The sequence below is a fragment of the Anas acuta genome, chromosome 7 (assembly GCF_963932015.1).
Source record: "Anas acuta chromosome 7, bAnaAcu1.1, whole genome shotgun sequence".
In the NCBI taxonomy this organism is placed as follows: domain Eukaryota; kingdom Metazoa; phylum Chordata; class Aves; order Anseriformes; family Anatidae; genus Anas; species Anas acuta.
In genome coordinates this window covers 27147534-27173835 of record NC_088985.1, presented here as the reverse complement: position 1 = coordinate 27173835, position 26302 = coordinate 27147534, and the positions used below count along the sequence as shown (strand labels likewise).

The 26302-nt window shown below is 36.2% G+C and overlaps 1 protein-coding gene across 5 annotated transcripts in view; it reads left to right on the top strand.

The window, feature by feature from the left end:
• Positions 1-26302, top strand: part of SORCS1 (sortilin related VPS10 domain containing receptor 1) — a 288583-nt gene that overhangs the window by 121466 nt on the left and 140815 nt on the right. For all 5 annotated transcript variants that reach the window (XM_068688480.1, XM_068688479.1, XM_068688478.1 and 2 more), the window contains exon 3: positions 4017-4116. In XM_068688480.1, coding sequence (XP_068544581.1) covers positions 4017-4116 — 100 coding nt within the window. The remainder of the gene's footprint in view (positions 1-4016; positions 4117-26302) is intronic.

Sequence of the window (26302 nt, the reverse complement as noted above, 5' to 3'; positions counted from 1 at the left end):
GGCAGGAGACAGGATGTTACACAGTTTAAATTTGGTGTAATTTTTTTTTCTTTTTCCTTTCGGTATAAGTGTTCCAGAAAGATATTTCACAAAAAGAAACCTTGACCAACCAATCAAATGGTTGATTTTTCATGTCTTCAGCAGTTTACATTAAATAAGTACAGACAACCTTAAATTTGTAACAAAGGAGAGTAAACAGTGACTTGCTAGGGAGTTTGTTGAATGTATATATTCAAACTGACAGTCCTCTGAATTTGTCTGTGCTTCTTGAGAACGAAGATAATTTCCATAGGGTTCGTGTAACTGGGTGATTCAGGTTGCCTATTATAGTTGTGAAATATTGGTAGGAAAGAATTGAGATATATTCATGACAGTAGGTGGACTAATGGAATTCAGTGACTTTATTTAAAATGTGTGGGAGTTTATTATAATACTATAATAGAAATGTCATTTACCCTGACAGAAGGAGAGGGAAAAGCCCCATCAATGAATAATAATGAAGTTATTTAAATGTCAACTTTCTTGCAAACAGTTTGCAAAAAATAAATTATTCTACATGTTTTTAGTTCAGGTTTGTTTTAATTTATTATGTACGAAGTCATAGTTTCAGTCCCACAGTTTGGGCTTTTTTTTTTTTTTTTTTTAATACTGTCAAATAAACTAGTAATAATTAAAATGTTTATCTCTTTTGGTGTTTGCAGAAATCATTTTGAATCACTAACGAAGTAGGAAGTCTGATTCTAAACAGCTACTGGTGAAATTTGGGATTGATTTAGTGGAACCAGTTACAACTAAAATGGTGGGACAGGTGTGAAATTATCAGAATGGAGTCTAAATACTCTGTTTCTGAAAATTATTCTTTTAGTCTAACTCGTTTACATTTCAGTAGTGTCCACAATGTCCTAACACATCTGGCTTTTTTCTCATTTAATTAGATTGGCACAGATCTCATATCTCTCTGCAGACCTTTGTGTTTCAAACTCAGCTGGACTTACTTTGACTTAGCCTCTAACTGTACCCACATTCTGAAATGAAACATTTTACACGGGGATTTGAATTATTTGACGAAACCTGTTTTGCAATGTCTCTCCCCCCAGCAAATAAGTAAATAAATACATGGAAAAAAAAAAAAAACAAAAACAAAAACATTGCAGCATGCATGTCTACACAAGACCTAATAAAATGACTTGTTCTTTGCTCAGTTATAGGTAGTTATTTCATTGGCTATGTCTTTTCAGCAGATGGTTCAAACGTTTCTTTGCTGTGTGTTTTTCAGGTCTACAGGTCCTGGGTTTAGTCCTTTTCAGATGATTTAGCCAGACATCTGCTTGCTCTGTTCATTTTACACAGACTAAAACAGAGTTCTCTCTGCAGAGCTTCAGAGAAGCAACTCTACCCCACAAAGAGTGGGAGTGATACATATCTGTTCCCCTTCAGATAACAGGGATTTAATTTGTTGATCCTAAGTTGACATTATTTCTTAGGCCCTGCTGAGGTGCATCTTTCTTTTGCAACACTTCCAGGTTAGGCTAGTTTCCTGGATCACCAAATGGCTGATAAGTTTTCATAGGATAGGAGACCATGCTGCTTTAGATACATGTTTAATACAATAAATGAAGAGTTTGTTATTCAAGCTTCTAATCAATGTCTGCTCTGTTGTATACATGCGTATAACAGGAATAAGATAAAGGCAGATTGGTGATATCCCTGGGTCACATCTCAACAGAGGCTTTAGGTGTATGTGGTGTTTCATTTTATATGATTCTTTTGTTCCGCTGTTTTCTGTGTGTGCATCTACCGCCCCTCTTTGTGTTAAAGCACTTTTGAGTGCCCATCTGCTGTTGTAAGATATTTATCTGTCTATTAAATCTAAGGATAACTATAAAGTAGGGTAAGAGAAAACAGATTGTAGCTGGGCAGGTAGGAGGACTGGCTATCACTAATTTAGAACAGGATGATGTGAGCAAGATCTAACAGTAGCTCCTTTTATCACTTGCATATTTGTCCATCTGCCAAAACAACAACAAAACAAAAATGGTTTTCCAAGTTTTCCAACCTTTCAGTTGCTTTTATAGATGTTGACAGAAGCGTACACTTCCATCTGTAGATGGCATTACCTGTAAATAAGGCTATGAATACAAAATAATTGTCTAGAGATTTGAAGTAAGAAAGGGCTGGCGCTTCTGACTAAGATTATCATTTGCAATAGGCCTTCAACATCTGTTTGGTTGTACTGTGGTGGGGGTGTCCTTTAACAATTTCCAAACAAATTTTATGGGTCAGGTTTTCTTCATTCTTACCCCTTTTTGAAGGGTCCCATTTTGAAATCACTGTCACTGGTTTAAAGAGGTGCATTCCTTCATTTACATGTCTTTTTCCCTAACTCAGCAGGTCAGATTTAGTCTTTATTATTAATAATAATTATTATTATTATTATTATGTCTTTCAGCTTAAAATTCACAAGAGCATGCCTTGTTTTTGATGCAGAAATAATGACTTCCGAGTAGGCAGGGCAGTGAAGTGGAGAGGGTTACCACAGTGAACCAGCAGTCCTTGGCAAGGCTGTGGTCAGTCTCCCTTCCCCTTAACACAGGAAGGTCTCTGAAATGTTCAGTAATAGAAATAACTGTAGCAGTGTCCTCCTCCTCCCTCCACCAAGGAAATAGCTGGGTTAGTTTAGCTGTGCTCCTGAGAGAGATGACCTTATCTTCTGATTGATCTTTCCCTTTATGAGAACTTGGCATTAATCTTCTAACCAACAAAGGTCATGCATCTATATGGGCGCAAACGTTTATAAGAGGCAGGGGGAGGAAAAAATCACGTTTGTAGACTGCAGGCCAATTGTTACAGAACAAAGACTAGACGCGTGCAAATACTTTGATAAAGTTCCTAAATACAAAGACTCAGCTTTAATGCAAATTCACATTTTGTTGCAATTTGTTTTAACGGATGAAAGTCCAAGCTAATGCCTTCTTCTGTTATTCGTGTACTGATTACAAAATCTGAAATCCCTGAAGCTATGGCATGAATTTAGTCCGCTCTAGATGTGGGATCCGATCCAAAAATCTAATTCTTGTGCCACTGCCTTAAAAGCAAATAAATAAATAAAAAGATAATGTACTTTGGTAGGCATTAAGTATTTTTTAAATACCTTTGTGAATTTGGCTAACTGCACTACGCTTGGGCTGATTCTCGAAGTTCTTTGGATATTAGGACATCATTCAAGCAAGCATGAGCTGCATAATGAACAAAAACTCTGCTGATAGTTGATCTTGGTTCTAGTCAAGCGTCCAGAGCAGATATTATGGGAACTTTGTACGGTCTTGTTTGTTTGTGTTTTTTTGTTCCTCCCCAAGACGTGTAGTCAATGTCTCTATGGGCAACACTCATAACAGAAATATATTATTTTCCCTGCTGAATGGGGGAAAAAATATTGTTCTTAAAGCAAGAATAAAATGTGTCCATACTTTCTGTTGGTCTGTGTGAACAAAACCACATAAATTGTAGCTGTAATGCTTGTATGGTTAGTTTTTTCAAAAACACATCACTGGTTTTCATAGAAAACTGAACTCTAATTTAACTGAACAATCAACCGAAGTGGCTGCATTAGAATATGCTGAGAAAAGACTCTTATCTTAGCAAAATTTAGTCTAAGCTTGAAGTATACATTAAGCTGATGACTCTAGTCTCTTACTGTCTGCTATTTAGTATTTCTGACAATCATTATCATCTTCTATATGCAGAATTTATCATTTCTCATTGTACGTGTTTATTTTAAAATGCTTTGGGAAGATGCTGTTTTAATTTTTCCTAATCTAATTTAAATGCAAATTGTAAGCACTCACATGATGCTGTGTGTATATAATTAAGTATCATTATATACTACATGAATCATTCAAAAAGCTCCGGAGAGCCATTCTACTATGTAAAGCATAACTTACATTGAAAAGACGCCAAGTGACTTGTGGTTTTGTGATTAAGTGTTTGTACTTATGAAATCTCTCATTGAATTATAGGTCAACGGATTATGGGACAACATATGAGAAACTGAATGATAAAGTTGGCCTGAAGACTATTTTGAGCTACTTGTATGTTTGTCCAACAAACAAACGTAAGGTAGGTGATAATGTGATTGGCTCTTTTTTATTTAGCCGTGACTTGTCCTAGTAAACTCTTCCTGTTTCTTCAATATCCACTATTACTGACTAGAAACTCTGTCTCCTTGACCTTGGAAAAAAAATATGTAACTTTACCAAAATATATGCTGGTTTAGACCACCCATACCACCTACCCGTGTACTTGAGGAAATATACATTAGCAAAAGATGACCATTAAATGGATAGACGTAATAGGTATCATGTATCTAATCGTTTGCTTATCTTCTACCTGGTGGTGATATTTTCTGGAATTGACAGAGACTCATTAAAATGACAGAAATGCATCTACAGTGACCAGAGTGTATGTAACATTATTTCTTTTAAGTACTCCCAGTAGTGAACTGAAGGGGATTTGACAAAATCCTGCAGAGAAAATGCGTTCCAAAGCCCAGGAGGTTTTAATCATGCAAGCACCCTGCTGAGTAACAATTTACTAAGAATTTGTAATGCTGACATTCATAAAAGGAAACTGATGCCTTCTCTGATGTACGTTTTTGACTTTTTTTTTTTTTTTTGTAATTTGGAGGTATGCAATAGGAGGTGATGAAGCACAGTGCACAATGGTGATGAAGACTTGTATTCATATATGTGGATATGCTAGTAAAAGTGATATTGTTTAAAGGTCCTTGTTATGTTTTATCTCATATTTGGTGATAAGCAATTATTAATACTGGTGCTTTTGTGTGGACATTAAAAAGTAGCTTAAATCTTCCTGAAATTACTAGTTATTTAATTTCAGATTTCCTCATATGTTGGTCCAGGGGAAAAAAATAAAATCAAAGCATGATTAAAGAAATTGTAGTGGTGACATCATTATCCTTGTAACTTTTTAGCTATAGGACTATGCACACTCAATATGTAGAAGACCAAACTCCAGCTTTATCTTTTACCAAAGAGGTTATGAACATGGATAATGTCATTTTATTTTTTTTGCTTTCTGCCTTAGTACATAGCTTGAATTGTTCAAGTAAGAACTGCATTGCTTCAGCAGAAAATGCTAGTGGAGACTCATTTGCGAAGGAGGCACTGTATATTTGAACAGCTAAGCTTACTGTTGGTGTTGTTTTCATTTTTCAGAGAGAATAGGAAAGGCAGAAGGACCTGTCCTAACAGAGGAGACAATGCCTACCATTATTCTCTTGTAGATCATGTTTAATTCTTTATTCAAAAGGAACTGGCACCTCTAGGTGTAAGTCATTGGACCTGTTAAGAAATTGACCCTAGGATGAGACAAATCACATCAAAGTGTTGCCTAATTTTCTCCTACTGACTGTAAGGTGAAGCCTTAGGATGAAAACTGGATTAAATGTTCCCAAGTTAGTGGACAGATATTGTCTCATTACAGCTGACCCATGACAGAGATCTAAAGCTTTTCATTAGAAGCTGAATAATGAAATTATCACTCAAATGTCTTTCAGGTATGAGGTTTGAAAGGATAATCTCCTGGCACATAAACTGTAGTGTGGCAAGTTTACATATAATCATACCTGATGTTTGTTGGAGAGTAATAATGTTATTCTCCAAAAGAAGTAATAAGTGTTTTAGCTGGGCAAAATCTGTATGATCCTTTAACTATTGTGGTGCAGAAAAAACAAACTAGGGGTTTTGCAGGCATATTAGGATAACTTAAGTGCATGCTGGCTCTGAAAATCCTTCACCACCTCTGGCTGCATCTTCCCGCTCCCTCCCTCACACTGCCACACTTGTTTGTGTAGCCATCTGGTGAGCTGGATCAAAGACTAATCTGCCTGAAAATTAATACCTTTCCAGCTCAAAAAACAAATAGATGAAAAGAAAAAGATTTCACTTGGAAGGGTGGAACTGCCCATTCTGGCAACAGACTGTACTAAAGTTGGCTTGTAATCAATATGGGACAGTGCCAGAGGAAAGCTGCAACACCTGGGATGAAAAGACCTTAGTAAAGGTCTAAGACTGAATTTTACAAAACTTATTTGAGCAAGAGCAGAATTAGGTCTGCATGGAGAACTTCGGGAGGATCTGCTTATGCTATCTATTTCTGTATAATATCAAACTATTCCTCCAGGAAACATTTAGCTTTAAACTCCTAGCTCATCTCCCATGATTAAGAAAGCATGGGGAAGAGAATGTACAGCTATGTAGTACTTCTCCACTAAAAATGCTTTTGCAGCGGAAGGCAAAAATATTAGAAGCCTTAGGGTCCTTATCATACCTGCTATAGAATGGAAGGCATAGGGAAACATTTACAGCTTTTAACACACACACAAAAATTCAGTTAAAACCTCTGGATCCTAAGACCTTTTCTTTTTGTTTGTTTTGTTTTGTTTTTCCTGTCCTGAAATTGTGATGTTGCTGTAAGAAACTCTACTCTGAAAGTAGCATTTTGTTTCACTATTGTGGGCCAAGTGGTTAGCTGCAGACATTTTTTTTCATTCTGAGTTTCAAGTGCTTGAAAATATATGAATTTTATAATATACATTTTGTGGGTATGAAGGGTTTATACATCGCTGTTGTTAACACTGGGCAAATGGTAACAGTGTTCTCCCTAAATATATAATATGTAGAAAGTGATTTTTCTGACTGCACTTGCAACCTTCAATGTTCTTTGTTCCACAAGGCTTTCCTTTGCAGAGAGAAAAGACTTATTCAACAGTGAAAAATAGGTAGTCTATTTATTATCTTGCAGGTAGATCTTGCTACAACAGTGATTCAAGGGGGGGCAGCATGTGCTTAACTTACTGATGCTGCCTTCTTACTGGAAAAAAAAAAAGTCCTTTTAGAACTTGATTAACTTCTAGGAATAGTCCCATTGAAACAAGGAAAATGCTGAATTTGCTAACTCAAGACCAATTGCTTCCAATGAGGAAACCAAGTATATCTTGTACATAGTCTTGTCTGTTCTTTGAAAGGCAGAGCAGTTAGAACACTGAACTGTAGAATGCATGTAATTAGATTAATTCAAATAATTAATAGACTTGTTCATGAATTTGTGATGATTTTCACATTATGGAACATGAGTTGAATAAATTGTTTGTTATACTTTTTTTTCCTTTGCCTATAAAAATATGTACCTATAAATATACATGATTTGCAGAGCTTCTCACTATGACTACTAATTTCTTTCTAAAAGCCTTCATATTCCAATTTTTGTCTCCTTATCCATTAATTTAAATCCTTTAACCAGACACTGCAAGGAATGTCATATTACAAACGGGTGGTCTGAAAATACAAGTGAGAACAAAGCCATTATTTACAACTTAAGCTGCTGACCTATGGCTGTCACTTGTTACTTTTCTGAATTACAGTATTTTCTTTAGGAAATTACAGAAAATTGTAAGCAATATAGTGATGTATTAGCCCTGGCAATAAGAGAGGAGGAAACCCTGTTTTTCAGTATTCTCTCCTTCCACTAAATTACTGTACTAACTGTCCCTATGATTGATGTCACAGGCCAGGGAAGAAAAAAATCATAACACATGGATCTTGCAAAAGACACTGTGGATGCTTGAGTATTTGTCAACAAGTTTTCAGAAGAGACAATCCCCAATGTATAATATATCCCTAGGCTTATGTATGTCAACATTGGTTTATATTTTAGGTGCATACAGCCTTTTGTGAAGGGATATAAAATGATTTATAGGTTTCTACGTGAAGAAATAGTGTTTGGGAATAAAGCACTGGTGGGTTAAAAAGTAAAACAAACTAGAAATCCATGTTGATAACTTGAAAATCCTTTTGCAAAACTTTGACATTCGCCTTCCTACAAATTTGCACACACCAAGTTTTATGGTCTTTCTTTATGAAAACATTTCAAATAGGTTGCTTTCAAGCATTGCATGGAAAATCATGGCTATGACCCATAGGAAATAAGTGGGTATGGGTGGGTGGGGGGATTTTATGACTGGTTAACTAGAAGTTTTTTTTGACTAAAGATGTGCTGGTAGCTCATTTAGACACTGCACCCTTGTATACAGCACACTGCACAAACTGACTCTGCAAAGAGAACGGTCTGTTCGTTCTTTGTACTTTCAAGCCCATTGCACCCATGTATCTCCAGTTAATTAATAAATACTGGGTGATAGTATCTGCCGACAGCTTTATGCTGTTAACAGGACTGGTGCATCCTGTGGGTTTGAATGCTTGTGTTAGGTTTTTCGTTTTGTGTTCTTTCCTCCTTTTTACAGACCTGCCTTGAATTTTCCTTTTATTCCTCCAACTGTTTGGATAATTGCTGTGCAGTACAGTGTCCTCTTTTCTTTCTCTCAAAAGATGAATGGATTACAGATGCCTTCCTCTTCTTTTATACTTAGTGTTGTGATTAACACCTTTATCACAGCATGTTAAACACTGTCCTGTTGTGTGTGTAGCTCAAAGATAACGGGTATTTATTGTAAATATAATTGCATGGGTTTCAGTTCTGGCTAGATCCCTAACTGCTTCAAATTCATTTCTATTAATGAGCCTTAAATGAAAGGAAGCTAAAGAAATGGGGCCCCAGCCTTCTGTTCTTTCTAGTGTGGGTGGGTGGAGGGGAGAAGAGTTGGTGAAATCTTTCTATCTGCCAGTCATGAAAGACAGGAGAAGATTTACCTATACTAGCCTGAATGTGAATGATTGAGCACTACTTTGTATCCTGTGTTATTAGAAGAGTTCATTTGCTTCGGGGAGGTTTATAATTTTGAAATGTAAACTACAACTGTATAGTTGTATAAAAGTTGAGACCTAGTGCTATGTTCTTTGCGCTGGCTGTTGTACCTGATCTTCTGAGCCTTGGGGAAAACATCTTTTTCCATAGAGATGAACCTGAGTTCTACCTGTCATTGCTTTTTCTCTAGAAATTGATAACTTCAGTTGCTGAAATCAGATTGGAATCAAAATTTTCTCTCTCACCAGTCTTACTGTGGAAAATTTCAGAAGTCTGATGTGATGGCAAGGCTTGATTTTTGTGCTCAAGGAAATACAGTTCTTTCCAGTTGTGTCCTCCTTCTAGGCCTCTGTAAATTTTAGTGTAAAGACAAACAGTTTGTATCAGAGAGGTTAGAGCTCAGCAGAGCTCAAAGCACAGCTCACTGCAGACTGAGCCAGATCCTGTGACTGTCAAGGGATGGCATCCTTAGCAAATTAGGCACAGTGGGAGACCCTGGGTCTATAGTTGATCAGTCATGCCAATAACCCAAAGTGCTCTTGTAGTCTGCTCTTGCAGTGATAACATCGATTATTCTGTTGCGCTTTTTTTCATTTGGAAGGAAAGGTATTCGTTAACTGCAGGCTGTGAGTGCAGCCTTGAAAGAGGCAGTCACAAGGGACCAAAACGGCATTGTCTTACAGACGTGAATATTTTATTTTTTCTTAATGATGTATTCCACAGGAGATTTCAATGAGATGTTTAAGAAAAATCTTCTCTTACAGTTGAAAGGGAGGAACCACTTTATACTGAAGTATTTTGCAGATTGAAACATAAATGTTATCAAATGATTTTTTTTTTTTTTAGAATAAAACATATATAGCAAAAGAAGATATATGTAGAAGTCTCTGTTTGTTTGTTTGTTTGTTTTTCATGTCCTTACACTATGACTGTAGATGATGCTTAGTAGCCTCATCTTTTACTTCAGAGAAAATATTTTGGAGGGAATGAGTCAAAAGAGCATGGACTCTGGGAATCATCCTCTGGTTTTGCTGGTCTGACAGGCTATTTGGGCTTGATAGCAATACAGAGCCTTTTCTTCAGTGCTCTTCTAATGGAAGAATATGAGTTCTTTCTCACATATCTTTTCTCCAAGTACAGTTGCCTAATCTCATTCAACAATTTCGGTTTAAGACTTCACCTCCTGATCAGAAAGAGTTGAAATCCTGAACCTACATGGCTCAGGAATTATTTTGGGCTGTTGTGGTGGTTCAGTGGATTTCTGATAAGACTGTGCACATAATAGATCACTTTCCATAGGAGAAAGGATGCCTTACCCCTAAATTAAGAGTTTTTTCATCTTCTGCAGTTCCACAAGATGGATGGATGAAGTCTACTAATGTTAAAAGCTGCACTATTATTATTATTATTATTTTTATGAAGCTAATGCAAATAAGATATTTTTGTGGAAAAGATTGGTGACTGCTAGAAAATCTTATGTCCTTATGATAATACATATGATTTTCACTTCAGCTTTTAATATCCGTAGACTCAAGATTAATGCATTTACATGTGCACTGCTTCTACTTGTGCGCACTTGCTATTGAGTGAGAATAGGTTTGACTTCTATTTCATTAGATTGCCTTTTGTGCCCACCATACGAAAATAAACAAAAAGATAAAGTCAAAATATTTTTAATTGTTAGTTTGGAAAGGTAGATTTTTCCTTAACTCAAGCAGCTGAAGATCAGTAGGATTTCACTGAAGTCAATGAAGATCTGTAAAGCAGCAGTGACTGAAGAGCTGGTCTTGTATTGTTAGTCTTTAATACTGAGTTCATGGGAAACCAATAATTAACGAGGAATTTGATCCATGCTAACAAAGTGAAGGTAGAATCTCAACTTTCAGAGTGAATATTCCGGCTTTTGAAGTGTCTGACATCATTCACTACCAAACTTTCTGATTCATGCCTACAGTATATGACAGCTCTCACAATAGCCATTACATTCAAAGCCCTTACCATTATTCTACATTCATATCTCTTCTTGGATATGAAATGAAATCAAAGCCCATTTATTCTGCTGCTTCTCTTGTAAGGCTATCAAAAATAGTGGCAGTTTTGACATTTTCCCACGCAAAGTTTTACTACAGTATGACGTTGTATCACACAGAAGTTTCCAAGGACAGGCTGAGTGTTAAAACTAATGATAGAAAAGTATGAGCCATAGAATTCATCTTTAGAGCTAAGATTCATGCAGACTGAGGAAGGTTTCAAAGGTGTTATTTCTATTCTGACTTGTTTCTCTATTCCCTGCTTTGAGTAAACCAGACAGTTAAAATTAATGCAAGATCATCTGTTGCTGAATGTCCCTCAGTTCTTTGATCCCTTTTTAATTCCTCAGCAATTTACCAAGTATTGTGGAACAGACAATATCCCTTTTGGCAAGAGAGGATATATGACAGCAATTTAGGGAGCAGAAAAGTAAGTTGTTGGTCTCAGGCCCCGTAGCAGCAGCTGGGATTGCTGGTAGTGCAAGTAAGTGTCTAACTACAGAGCAGACATGTCAACCTGTAGCTCTGTCCATTTGTATAAGTAAGACAGGATGTTTAAACCGGAAAAAAGCCAGTTCACCTAACAATGATTTTTTATTTTTCCACTATGGAAAAAGCTAGCCCCAAGCAGGTAAAAATAAGCTTGTTCAGAGACTCATAAAGTTGGACTAAAATATGTATATACAGTAAGGTTGTTTTCATTTGCCGTCTGGATTCTGAGCCGTTAAAGATAGATATCTAATTCTCACTTTTATATCATTTCATTGCCGTTTTCTGTTAGGAACATTCTTGTTTGTTCATTAAATGTTGAAATTGTCTTATTATGTGACTTCAGATGTTGAGCTTAAAGGAAATAATACTGTGATGCTGTGGTATAATCATATGATAGCTGGTATGTTGAGGATTGGAGCTGTGAAAAATAACAAATAAATGCATTATACATGAATATTCACCACAGGAGCTCCAAACTCAACCCTCCCTTGCCAAGCCTGTAATAAAGTCATATGTAGTATTTGTTAATTAGCAGATAGTGTAATCTGTAATACATGTTCACTAGATGATTGCAATTGCTCACCCCTTTTGTAGTCTAGATGTGTTGTTATGATGAAATGAATGACTAAATCACAGCACACGTGAGTGTTATGTCTTCTGTTTAGCTATGCTTGAAGTACAAGGCGAAGAAAGTAAAGAAGATAAGAGAAAAAAACATTTTTATTTATGAAGTTTCTGATTGATAAATGCTGGTAAATACAGAGTAAATGGTGTGATGACAAAGATTAATGGATGGAATTAGAAAGTTGTCTGATTGCTAAGAAAATGTAGAATTTGATTTCTATGCAGCTAGCATGAGAATTAGTAAAGGATCATTTTGGAAGCGGCCGAGCTTCTTGGAGAAAATGGCAATAATTCAGTCAAAGGTAGGTAGCACAGAACAGAAGCTACAAAGATTAAAATTTACCAAAAATAAGTCACTGTAATCAGATTATTTCCCTGTAATTCTTTCTAAATCCATTTTTTTTTCCTCTGAAATCTTCTTATTCCATTTCTCTACCTTTTTCATTAATAGCCAGAAAAAAATAAAAAGATTCAGGAAGGGCATATAACGTGAAGAGCAAGGAAAAGAGTGTTTGACATAGAATGGCTGGGGGTATGAGCACACAAAATTATCTTTGTTTACCATGACTTGGCTTTCAGATGGGTACAGTCTGAAACCCTAAAAGTTCACACCTAACCGGTTTACACATTTTCCTGTGGAGGAGTCTACTAACATGTTCAGAATTACTATTAATCTCAGAGAGCTTTGTTGACAGCTAATCCAAATACACAGCTAGCATGTTGTTTTCTTAAACTGCCAATGTATTTTGGAGGAGAGAAAAAAAAAAAAAAGTGGTAGAATATTTTAAAGGCAAGAAACATTTAAATTAACACACTCTTTGACAAGAACGAATCAAATTTACAATGTGTTCTATTGTATATAGAGCATTATGAATAATGGATTTTGCTATTTAGAGAAAGAGAAATTTCACATTGATTGAAAGCACTTATTTCTATTCAAACTTTTTTTTTTTTTCTGTTCAGGTCATTCAAGTCTTCTTTCTAAAGGAGATAAATGATAAATGGAAAATGTTTTTTGGGGGGCTGAAAAGCCATAATAACTTTGTTTTGAAATGTTTCTACTTTTAAATTCCATTGAAAACAATGGAAATTTATAACGATAATGATACTTAAAATACTTTCTTAATCACTTCGCTGATTCTGTCATTGTTAGAAGCCTACCTTTAACAGTCTAAATACAGTAAAATACTGTGAGTTCTCTGCACATATGTATTTACGACTTAGTACTGTGTACACATAAAAAGTATTCATAGTCTCCAGTTTATATATCTGATTTCTTCATTGAAGGAAATAAGGTGAATGAGAAAGGACAGGACAACAAATGGCAATGGAAAAATCAGTGGAGAATGATTCTAGAAGTAACTTAGTATAGCTGAGCAATTTAGTTGCAGCAAGAACATTCTGTCCTTAGTCCCTTGCATGGACAATTATCAGGAATATGCACAAAGGAGTACGCACGTTTCCTTATACCATGGCTCCTTTGTACAGCTAATTGCACAAAGTTTGAACATTATCGTTATTAGACAGAATATATTCTAGAGCATGGAATGATTTAGCTTTGAGTGTATGGTGTTGATGCTGGGTTCCATGTCTGATTGCCCATTAGTTCAGTACTTTCTGTGAATTCTGCTCCTGAGTATGTTGCCTGCTCTGGAACCTTCCGAGTGAAGGCGGTCTACTAGAATTAGTTCCTTAATAGGCTTGAAGCATGACAATGGATTTGCAGCTATTTATGGACATGCAGGACCGAGAACCTAATACCATAGTGCACCATTCTGCATCGAATCAAGTCTATTCTGTCCTACTCATATGTTAAGATCTTTGCAGGTAGAGATTTTTCCTCTGCTTGAACAGCAACTGTATGTTTGGGGTCTGGTGCACAGTTTGTCTTTGATTTATTTCTATTCCTAATGATACATAATTAATGAAATAGTATAGCAGACTTAAAGGACAGCAGTCTATGCTTAGTTTTTGGCATTTAGGAAAGAAATGAAAGCTATATCTATATGTCCTGCCTGATGTAATGTACTTCATCTGAAGAACAATTGCAGGTGAACCAAAGGCAGCAGGACAGCATCTCTTAGGGAAGAAAATATAACAGTTTCTCTGTCTAATTCTTGAGAATCTCAGTCATTTATGGATTCTTTGTAGGTATTTGAGAAGAAATATTGTTAATCCAATCCTAGTTTATAAATAAGAACAAGTGTATGTTTTGCTAAATTCAGGAAAATTGTTACAAAGACAGGAATTAAATACAGGATTTTTTTTTTGTTGTTGTTGTTTTTAAACTTAGCCAATAAATAAATATTAATAACAACAAAAACAAACAAAACAAAACAACAAAAAAACACAACTCTTTTCTCCTAATTCATGCAATACTGGAAAATGTGATCTCCATTCACACCATTCCTTTCTGTCAGGGAATCCCAAGCTGCATAATATCCATGCACATTTATAGCCTTCATTTGTAATGCTAAAAAAAAAAAGGTCTCTATGCCATAACCAAAGAACAGAAAGGAAAGAAGGAAACATTTAAGTCTTTTTGGTAGAAGATATGCAGTAGACCATTTCAAAGGGACAGAGAAAGCTAAGTCAGTCACCTGATGTACCAGTGGGCAAAGTTCACAAATCATCCGCTACCCCAGACAGTGGTGTGTCTAACACCACTGCACACTGAAATATTTCCTTCTTATCTTGAAAATGAATTAATTTCTCCCATGCCTTTTCAAATGTCTGGCATTTTGAACCTTGGAGCTGAGAGCTATCTTCCAAGTCTTTATTTAAAGTGTTTCACCACCTTCTTTTTATAATACGTCTGTCCACCAGTGAAACTCTTCCACAAGTTCCAGGATGCTAAACCTTTCCTTTTGCTGCTGTTTCAAATGTGTTACTGACATTTACAAGCTCTCACAGGAGCATTCAGTCAATTATCACTGAAGACTCCCATTGTTCCAAGGAGACTGACCTTTCCCCTAGGGCACCAATTAAAATCTATTACTTTTATTCCCATAGTGCTTGCTGTAACTGGAGCTGTGGCTCTTTGCCAGCTAGCACTAGTTGGATTTTCATCTCATTTATTACTGAAACTTTATTAAAGATAACAAAAATGAAAATTACAAAATATACGTATGTACTTTGGGTAAAACCTATTTTTTTATGATTTTTTTTAGTTCACGTTTTCACTTGTCATCAGGAGTATGAGAAAAATCCAAGGAAAATGTTTCATATGATGGCATTGCTTCCTTACTTCCTCTTTTTTGTTTTCTTCCTTCAGCTAATGTGCTCCAATTATTCTGTAACACAAATTTGCCAGCAATTGTAGGACGAATGTGCTGTGGGCCTTGCTAGTACTTTAATATGCTGTGAAAGTTAAGGGGAGAATCATGGAGAACTGTGAACCTGCCAAGTGTCTTGAGCAACAGAAGCTGTCCTTGTATTACAGACTGCTAGAAACGATCACTGTGATGCTCATTAATAGCAGCAAAGTTGCATGTTGTGGTTAAAATTCTTGCTGTTAATTTATACTTTGGAACTTAGGTCTTTCCCAATCTGTTTCTTCTTTTAGTTGAAATTTATGAGGGTAGGAGTGGCTACTGATAGAGTATTGAGGTGTTTTTTTTCTGCTTTGAAGAAGTCTGGATAGCTAGTCAAACATCTCTCAGAAATAAGGTTTTATTATTATTATTTTAAATCAGGATTTTGAAAATTGTTCAAGTGTCTGTTTTTTGTCATCTCTTCTTGTTTGAGATCTTTGGGGTTGTATCATACTTTTTACATCCAACATACTTGTTTTCTTCATGCTTATTACTAAAGGCAATTCAGTTTTAAAACCAGCATTGTACATAGGCTTACAGTGAGTAAATGGTGTACAGTGTGTAAAGTTTGCCAGAGGGTTCTAAATCATTCTGATGATGAAGAATTCTGAAAATCTAGTGTATATCATTTTATACAAGTTTGATTATGAGATGATTTAACTTTCTAATAAAATTGCATGTAAAATACACGTGTATGTAAACCATAATTCTTGCCAATAACTTGTTTGATGGCTATAAAGCAACTTCTGTTTCCTTTTGCTTCCTGTTTTCAATATAAGGTAGTTTGTTTTGTGTTGCTTATTCAGTACTAATGATTATGAATTTCTCAATACATATTTTTCTCTTAATCTTTTAGTAAGTTAGTGGACAAAATTTTGACGTTTGTGCAGAGATTTCTGTGCCTTTATGTTCAAGTCAGATAGTCAGCTATCAGCTGGTGCCAAATAACCTTACACTTGGTGACTTAGACAAAGATAGTTCTAGGGATGTGTGTGGTTAAGACCAAGAATTAATTTTTGTTTTACCTACAAAACTCTGTGGCACTTTGAACAACTAGAAACAGGAAGAATGCTTTTCCAGGTCCTATACTATGCTTAGTGGAATTTGATGAAACATTGCATTTTCTTCCCTTCACAGACTTGAAACGATTTTTTTTTTTTAATCTAGAATCCAGTAAACGTGATTTAAATAAACCAAGTCTGTCAACACCCACTGAATAGCTTCACTGTTGAGAGAGAACCATGAGATAAATATTTCATCTTGGTCCAAAATGTAGATGTTCAATGTCCAAGGTCTCATGATGTAGAAATGAGTTGCTTGTGCAATTCTGTTGGCTTCATGTGTACCATTTCATCATAATGGTCCCACTTCTCTGCAGTTTCAAGAGAACCACTTTTCCGCCATCTTCCCAAGAACAAGGCTACTAATCTCTGGAAATACTGACAGTTCTTTACAACATTCTGGACTTTTAACACACTTTTTTTTGTTGTTTGTGTTTTGCCAGTTTGTGAAGGTTGTGTTAGATGAGAATCAGGCTTAAGATTGATTTTTATATCTAATAAATCTGGAAACATAAAACTTCCTGAACTGGGGGATGAATTAACTGCATGAACAGATTTGTCAAGCTCTGCTAGATACTATTTCATATATTATGGGAAAAATAAAAAATACAGAAAAGAAAAAAAAAAAAGTATTTTATAGAAGAGTTTGAAATTTCCCTAGGGATAAACTAAAATCCCTACTTTTTATTTATTTATTTATTTATTTTATTTTTTTTTGGCCATCAGAAGTGGTAAGCAAAAGATTATGACTTAGGAGACCAGCCCCTAGAGATGAATACAAAGTCTGATGCCAGCAGGAGTCAACTATGTTTGCATGATGAAGAGGTAGTTTATCATCTGTGCCATTTAATGCTCTAATATTAAAAATCCAAAGCAACACCAGTTGCCACACCAGTTAATTCTGTTTATATGGGAGGAGGGAGAGCAACCAACCTTGATTTGGTGTAGCTGCATAAAGAGAAAGTGAAGTATTGAGACTTACCTGAGAAGGGTAAGAGGTAGAACTAACCAAAGCCTTTGCACTTTTGCTAAAATGCTTTCCTTCACATCTGAAGAGAACTATTGTAGATGATGGTAGTGATAAGATAGAGCCAACAACCCTTTTCTAATGAACATTACTAGAACAAAATATGACATAGGCTTTATAGGGTGAGAAGCATTGGTCCTGGAGTTATTGGTGTCTAAAGAGAATTTGACTTTGGCTTAAAACATGTAATTACATCTGTATTACAGGAACAGTGCCTTCACCTTCTATAAACCTTCCTAACTCAGTAATTCTAAGTTTGGGTTTTGGCTTAACTTCCACATTGTTTTCTCTGATACTAAGCTACTGCTCTCTCTGACAGGTCGGACAGTATGGAATGGTTCTCTGGAGACTGTTGCCTTAGAGAAATCTCCCACCCTTTACACTGTAAACTGTGACAGTAGGTGTATCAGATACTAGACTCTTGGCTCAGCACCTGGGTTATGCCACAATATTAAAACTGATATTTTCATTAAAGTATTCTTAAATGCCTTAGGTGTGTACGTGCCATTTTCCTGATTCTGCAGGCAGCCTGAAAAATAACTCTGAAATATGTGAATTGCTCTGTACATCTCAATGAGGTATTAATTCAAATTCTGGGTAATCAAAAAGTGTATCTGCAGTTTTAACCTTACTGTGAGTGCAGACATACGCTATTAACTCAACTGACGTCACCATATCTAGGCTGATGAGCAACCCTGATCCTTTTGCTATCTTTTATGCAGGTCATATATTGCAATAAATTTTTCCTCTTTACAACAAAATAAAGTTGAAATGGTTGTCCTACAGGCAGAATTTGGACAGGAAATGAAAACCATCTGATGTGAATTTGGCATACAGATAAATCCTGGAGCAATGATTACCAGCTTCACTGGATGGATGTACATAAACTACCATTCTCACAGTATCTGTGCAGCTCACATCCTCTAAATGAACTGTAAAAAAAAAAAAAAAAAAAAAAAAAAAGGCATTTATTTTTCTCCTACTGGCTGATAACAATCAAGCAGCGTATGTTAACTAGCTGTCAGCATGTTTATACTTGTCACAGCGGAGACCCACAAAAGTAGAAGCCATAAAATAAAAAAGGTGTATGTATTATTGCTTTTTAGCTGTGTCAGCCTGTCTGTGTTTACTTGGTCCTGTAATTAGGATCATGACATTAGCTGTTCAGATTAAGACTGTAGTTACAGATGTTGTAAATGGGCTAGGAATAAAAGAAAGATGTTGTAAAGCACTAGCATAGTCATGACTAGAGAAGTGATTAAGAAATGTCTCAGATGGCAAGGTTATTTCTATGAGTGTTCCAGATTCCAACGCTTGTCCACTGCTCGGTCTATGTTTCTGCAATATTCAGGAACCTAAAATCATATTACCTATACATTTGTATGTAAGGACATCTCTAAATGTGTAATTTGCAAGCATGCTGAGTGTGCACTAAAAAGAAACTCAGTGAGAAAATAAACCACTTCTTAGTGCCCTTAACTTTCACTGAGAATTATCTTAGCTAATAACATGTGACTAATCATCACTGTATGGTTGATATTGATCAGAAAAGTCAGCCATGAAGTGATTCTTTGAGAATGTTGATACTGTTTGCAACCAATACAGCGTGACCTGCAGGCAGTTTGAGTTTGTCTTGTTTTTTCAACTTCTGGAGAGCAGATGCAGCAATGTAGTCTTACAGAGCTAAGTCAGAAGGACCCAGGTGTTAGATTCCTTATCAGGTTCCCTGAAGACAGGACAAATCAGATTTGAAGACAAATCTGTTTATAGTCATAACTTGCCCAGGCACCTCCACTGCAGAACTGATTATGAGTTGAGGAGGAGGATCCCAACATGGTTAAAGCTCAGGTTTTTGTGGTATGTCCGTCTTGCCAGTGGCAAGTGGCAGACTGGCACAGCCCAAGCTAGCTTTCCAGCTAATACAGCTACCACCAACAGGGACATAGATTTCAATGTATATTACACCTGCCTGTCATGAAAATGGAGTGCTTTCCTTATATGGCTGAAGCCTGTTAATATCAGTACTTGAGTTACCTGAATTAAATTCATATTTGTAGGAGTCTTAACCCCCAAAGCAGTTGGGAGGTGACTTTAAGATCTGTAAAGATTTTTAAGAACCTAGACTTCAAGTAATCTGGGTTTATTTCTGTACTTGCTTCCCAATTTGCCTTATAACTTTGAAAAAGCTATACTGATACTTTATACCTAGAACTGCTAGCTCTTGACCTCTGCAAAACAGAAATTTGTTTCACTGAGGAATGTTTGGAGTTTCTTTGGGAGGTGAGGTGCTGTTTAAGTGCAAACAGTTTTTATTAATAGTTAATTCATGTGCATAATAAAAAATAGACTCCCACTATAAAAAGGTTATATTATTCAATATATCTAAATTACAGCCACAATAAAGCTGCATGTATAGATTCTATTTGGAATTATATGAATAGGTGCTACATTATACTATATGCTTTTGTACATTACTGCCTTGTGAGAGATGCACAGTCTATACCACTTGAGATCAGAAAAACATGTCTTTCAGTAAAAAGAAATTTGCTAAGTTAGATGCACTAATATTTTGTGAAACGAGTTTGTCAGAATAATAATGAGAAAACATTTTTTGCTGGAGTTTCAGAAAACAAAACAAAACAAAAACAAAAACCCCACCAACAACAAATAAAACACCAGGCCCTGAACAGCGTATCTTTGGGTTATCTGCCTTCTAATTCTAAACAGCAGAAGGACTGTTCTCTCTTTAAAATGCAACAGCTCAGAAAAAAAATAAATGTCTAATCTTTTTGAAAAATCCATCCCTAAATGTCATAAAATATTACATGGTAATCTGTCAAATCATTCACACTGAAGGCTGCTGTAGTCCAGCTTGATTTTAATCTAAAATGAAATTAGCCCACATTTCCTCATTCTGGGTCAGACTTTTATCCCATGTGGGTTCTTTTCCAAGGGTCTTCCAGGCACAAGGGTGGTTGTGACCATAGACAACATTAATGATACTGACTGTGTAATGGGAAAAGTGATTTTTTTGGAGGTACAGAGGGTCAGGCAGGTACTTAGCTCACAGCAGCTGCCTTCAATGAATACTCCTTATATGCAAGTCTTTGTTATTGTTTCAATCCTGATAAAATGTTCCATCTCAATGATTGGTGTAGAACATTAAAAATAAGTTCTACGCAGGTTTGAACATGTGGAAAAACCTCTTTCCCTTTCAGCCTGTGAAGATTTGTAATCATGTCAGTCGCTTAACCTATGGGCATGTTTTTTTTGTCTGTCTTTGGTGTTTTGGCAATGCAAGTGAACAATGGATCTCTCTGAGCTAGACTGACAGTCTTCTGCTTGGCTGAACAAGAGCATGTCCAACTTTCTTTCTTTCTCAGGCAGTCTTCTCTTCACTGTAAGAAAAGAAGTTCATGTCCAGTGGCCATGACCTTTTTTTCTCTGGATAAATTTATTCATGAGCATAGCAAAGAGCTAGAAAACTTCCAGAAGGAAAAAAAAATAAAATCCTTTTCATAATTCCTATCTCCATTTCATTCTCAGGTAGCTATAAGCTTAGATGAAATTTTGTAATGTTGAAATGGATGTTCTGAGAGGAGATAGCCTGGCTAGGTGCTGCAGCCTGGCCTGGCCTGCTCACTGCAGCCTTCCCATGGTGCAACCCAGCCCATGCCCAGCAGGCAGCAGGAGCTGTATTTTTTTTTTTCTTTTTCAGACTGGATATCAGGAAGAGGTTCTTCACCGAGAGGGTGGTCAGGCACTGGAACAAGCTTCCCAGGGAAGTGGTCACAGTACCAACCCTGACAGAGTTCAAGAAGTGTGTGGAAAACTCTCTCAGACACATGGTCTGACTTTTTTCTTTGTGGACCCAGGAGTTGGACTTGATGATCCTTGTGGGTCTCTTCCAAATCAGATATTCTATGATTGCATGATTCTATGATATTTTTCAGCCTTCTCATGGGTAGTGTCTGAGGCCAGGAAAATTAGTGGATGTGATAGTTACAAAGGTCACCATCACATCACAGGGCAGTGAAAGGCTGCCAGTAGTCACCCAGTAAGTGAGAATACAGCATGTAGCAGGGTAGTTTGGGTCCTCCTTGGCTGGAGCTGCCTCAGTTCTTCTCAAACCACTCACTGTAGGCTTCAACACAGAGAAGGCATATCAAGAATACACTCTGCTGTGAGGGCAGGTGGGTCAGAAGTATGCAGGCAGGAAATCATTCTGGTGTTAACAGTACAGTGATCACTGAGTAAACTCAGCCTCCATCTCATCTCTATTTTTCAGGTGCTGACAGACACCTGTGAGTAGTTTTACAGGGAAAAGTGTCACTATCTTCATTGTCCCTTTAATTCTTTGCTTCAGCTTGGTAACAAGGGTTTCATTGACTAACAATCTATGTTGTAATGAGCACATGCACAGTAGGAATTTGGATCCTTTCCCAAATTATTTCACTTGAACTGTCTAACTACAGCTGGAGAATGGCAGGTCTCATCACTACTGGTGTTGGAGGTGTTTTTAAGTCTACCTACTGTTATTAGGACTTTTATGTTCCTCAGCCCATACAAGAAACTGCTTTTCTTCATGAATCCCCCTCTTCCAAACCCCCCTGCATCACTTTAGGATAAGAACAAATAGAGATCCAAACCTTACATTTTCCAGATGTAGATAATCGCTGCCCTCCAGGCATTGCTTAGCTGGTTGTGTGTCTGTTCTGTTTTCCTTTTCAGTGGTCTTGGCTATTTTCCTTTGAAGGCAAAGGAGGAATCTTGGCATCATTGAGGGAAAAGAAGAAAAGAAAAATGCCCAGGGTTTTTTGTGCATCTGACTATGTCTGCCCTTAATGGCTAATTGCTCCTCTCTTCAAAGACATGCCAAGAAAAAAAAAAAGTAAAAAGCTGAGCTATAGTTCATCTCCACTATGTCATTTCACTGTCATTTTTGAAAATTTCCCTAAGTAGCAAAGGCACTTAAAAGTGGCTTTGCACTGCTGGTTCACGACAAATTGCACTGCTGTTAAGATAAGCGAGCTGGGGTGAGAAAGTGCTCCATGGGGTAAGAACACATGTTTGTGAGGGTAGATTTGTGTGATAGGCTGTGTTATGCATTTGTTTCAGCATTTATTTACATATGGAGTAAGAATCTATACCTCTTAACAAGGAGGTTTTGGATTGAAAAGAGTTGTTCAAAAGTATCTGTAACTTTTTTCTTTTTTTTCTGAAAGATTTTTCATTGTCAGTTCTTTCTTGATCAGTGGTTCCCCTCACACACAAATGTGTGCAAGCAGATCTGAAAACACCTGGTAGACAGAATCTCGTCTGGAATAAACTAACAATGCAAAGTGTTTTGCATACTAATTATCAAAATTTGTATTTTAAAGGGTTGCTTCATCTGTTCTTGAAATTAGAGTTGACCAGTGTTTTTTTGAGGACTCTTTTCAGGAAGAGGAGGGGCATGGAAGATTAAAAATATTTATTTTCCAAGGGTGGCACAGTCTTTGGGAAAGATGTGTTAGAAAGAATTTTCTCCTGAAAGTAAAAAGTTTAGGAAAGTAAGGAAGTAAAGAGTTTTATTTTCTGATTATGAATATTTCTAAGAAGCAATGGAATAAAAATGCACAAATTTTCTTATTCCATTCCATGTGAAATTTCTTTTTCTAGGGCAGAACATATTTGGGCCTATTTAACAGCATGTGGTGAAAGTACAAAAAATGTTTATATGAGAAAAGAAATAAGGAGAAAATCATCTATTTCTGAAGCTGCAGGGCAAATTTAGGCAGAGAATGTAATTAGACAAGTTAAAAAATGCTTGAGAGAACAGAAATTGCTAGCATCATTCTCCTGAAAAGTGGTGTGGTAACTGTAATGAATTCAAGTGGTCAGCACAGTAGTTTGAAGTGTAGTCTGGAAGCCTGCAGTGAAAAAAGAACAACAACAAAATTAGACAAGAGGAGGGGTGCTTATTTAGTTTAACATTTGTCATAAGCATATAAGCCACAGCTAGGAGATCTGGGGAGGATAAGTCATTCAAAGGGAAATTTGTTTATACTTCAGTGTTCAGTTAGTAAAACCAGTTACTGAATCTTAAAATCTGCATTTAGATAGGACATTGAATTAGAGAAACTATGTTAGTGCACCCATCAATGTTGTTTCAAATTCAGGAACATAAAGAAGGAAAAGGAGGCTTCATCTCTGCTGTCTCACCACCTTGAGGTAACCTTGCTTCTTGCAATATCGAGACTATGCCTATACAAAAGCTTTGTTTTAAAGCCCTGAAAAGTCCCTATTCTGTATATCTATGTCATGTAATAATATGAGTAAAAGTAACTATAACAAAAGTTAGGAAAGGGCAGTTGGTAAAACAAAAAATGAGGCAGCCAAAAGTTCTTTTTGTAATAAGAGCTGAGCTGGTTATTAGAGTATACAGCCTTGCTAATCTGAGTAATAATCAGAATAATTAACATGTTTTGGTTTTGTTCTAATTGTGATTATAGGTGGAATAATTTCAAAAATATAAATCTGTTTATCATGTTAAACAAGATCCTTTTACCCTGCTTAAATTACAGTTACTAATTAATTTACTACACTAATGAAGTCTTACGTGAAAATAAGAACAAGGTCCATTAGAAGTGAAAAATAAAGGTGTCCAGAGAAGAGTACTAAGTGAATTGGAACAAAAAACTTGATGGAAGAAAAGAAATGGATCCAAGCCTGTCCTGAAAATGGTTTACAAGCTTTTAAATGCAAATATATCACAGGATTTCACAAGCCATGGATCTAACTTTAATCACTATCTTCCTGTTTGAAAATCAGCCACACGGGCTCTCACTTGGTTAACATTCATTTTACTAGTCTCAGATCTTGATCCAAAATCTACTGAAGTCAATAAAAAGACTTGCTTTGAATACAAAATTAAAGTATTCTTATCAGCATGTCAGAAGAGCTTCCTCTCTGTTCCACTATTGCAGCATGGAAAACGAGAGCAGAGCAGAATATTTGGCAAGAAGGTGAGATTTTCTTTGAGCCTGGGGACAAGCTGGGTTCACAGGCAATGCTTTGTACTTCATCAGATCTTCTAAAGTGTCATTTCAGTAGGCAATAGAACCTCTAAATCTTTGAGGTGTTTCAGAGATTACCCCAATAGGCATCCCTTTTTATTTTTTAGATTAGTACTCAAGTTCTACATATAGTCATAGCTCATGTAGTTAATATATCAGTTTCATATGCTACTCAGATACCACTGTGGTTTCCCTACCAGAGATTGATGCATAGTCTACTGTACTAAACAAGATAAACAAAATGAAATATATACAAAGTGCTCCTGGTAGTTTTGTAGTCAACAATGTACACATATCAAGAAACCAGTATTGCAGTCAACAACACTTAATAACCTGTATATCATTCCTTGGTTGTTCTTGTATACCTGACATCCCCCATAAAACCAGAAAGTCAAGAGTAACCATTTGTGAAAAGGGATTTATGACTGTTTGCAGAATAATCTCTGTGGTGATGCTTAAAAGAAAATACCTGTGTTGTGCAGAGCTTTTAAAATGATGGCCAGCTGAGCAACCATGCTAGAGTATTTAATATGTTATTCCATTTATTTGTGTACATTCACACAGGTACCTTTACACTGCACAGTGTGCCTGTTGAAGTATCTCATATTTTTAACTATATCTGGGATTTCTTTTACATCTGAAAGAAATTTGTATCAATTATTCTATTATATTCAAAGTTGCTATTGTCTTCTATATTCAGTTACTCATAGCGTGATGAAAGCTAATACAGTCTCTTTTGCCTTTAACATCTATGTCTGAATAGTCAAGACCAGAAAACTGATGGGAAGACTTAAAAAGGTCTAAAAACATTAAACAGTTTGTCTACATCTGCAAGATTACTGGTGAAATGGGTACTTGAATCCCAGTGGAAGTCCCAGCCTTGTGACCTATGAACTACCTATGAATTTGGCAAAGTTTTTTCCTTAGAAAGTTCCTGATTCAGTTAAAATGTTGCTGAGAACATGTACATTTGCAATGTCAATGGAAGGTCAGCTGCATACAGAAGGTAGATGGAGGGAAAACAGAGGAGAGCATTGCAGTTATGATTAGCTTGAAGTACACGTGACTGATAGTCCTTGCACAATAAAAAATCATAAATTATTCTTTTGTCAAACTCAGCTGGAGGTAATATTTGTGGATGATATTAGATGATATTTATTAATCAATAGCTAATGTCAAGACTTGCAACAATAACAAGATAAGCTCTGTTTTTTGTATCTTGCTCTAGTGGAAATTAGTTCTTTCTACAATAGAGTTGCTCTGCCTTTCCTTTCTCATACTTTTCTTTGTTTTCTGCTTGATATTTTTTATTTTATATTATTTACCCAATTATTGCCAATATCAATATATTGTGCCAAAACATAACTATTAAATTTGTAATGAAAAATAAGATTTCATTGATTGAGTTAACCTCAGAATTCCTTGTTGAGAAATGTCTTTATCTGATATTTACAAGTGAGGACATCTGAGGTGCAGGAAACTTTAAAGACTATTCAAGAGAATAAGAGAATTCAGGTAGTTCAGAGTCAATAACATCTTAACTACATTTACTGAACCCTCAAGGGCATAGGACTAGCACTCACTTGTCCTTGCACTCACTAATCCAAGCTATCATCCGTGTCGTGAGTTGCTGCAGAATGTTGTACATGCATTATCAGAGTGGGTACGCTCCTGTTTTTTTTTTTTTGAATGATCACTGAAGTTTTAATTTTGACAAACTACTTCATAACAGAAACATGATGCAGACATTTTCCAACATACTCAATTATTTCTAGCATTGACTAGAAAAGCTGTTTGTGGATTCAGACTGCTGTCTGATAAGTGCTGTTCAAAAACGCTGATGGAGAGTTTCTGCCTTAGTTATTGTGCTGGGTATTTACTTGCAATCTAGTCTCACTTCCCAGACTTTGCAAAG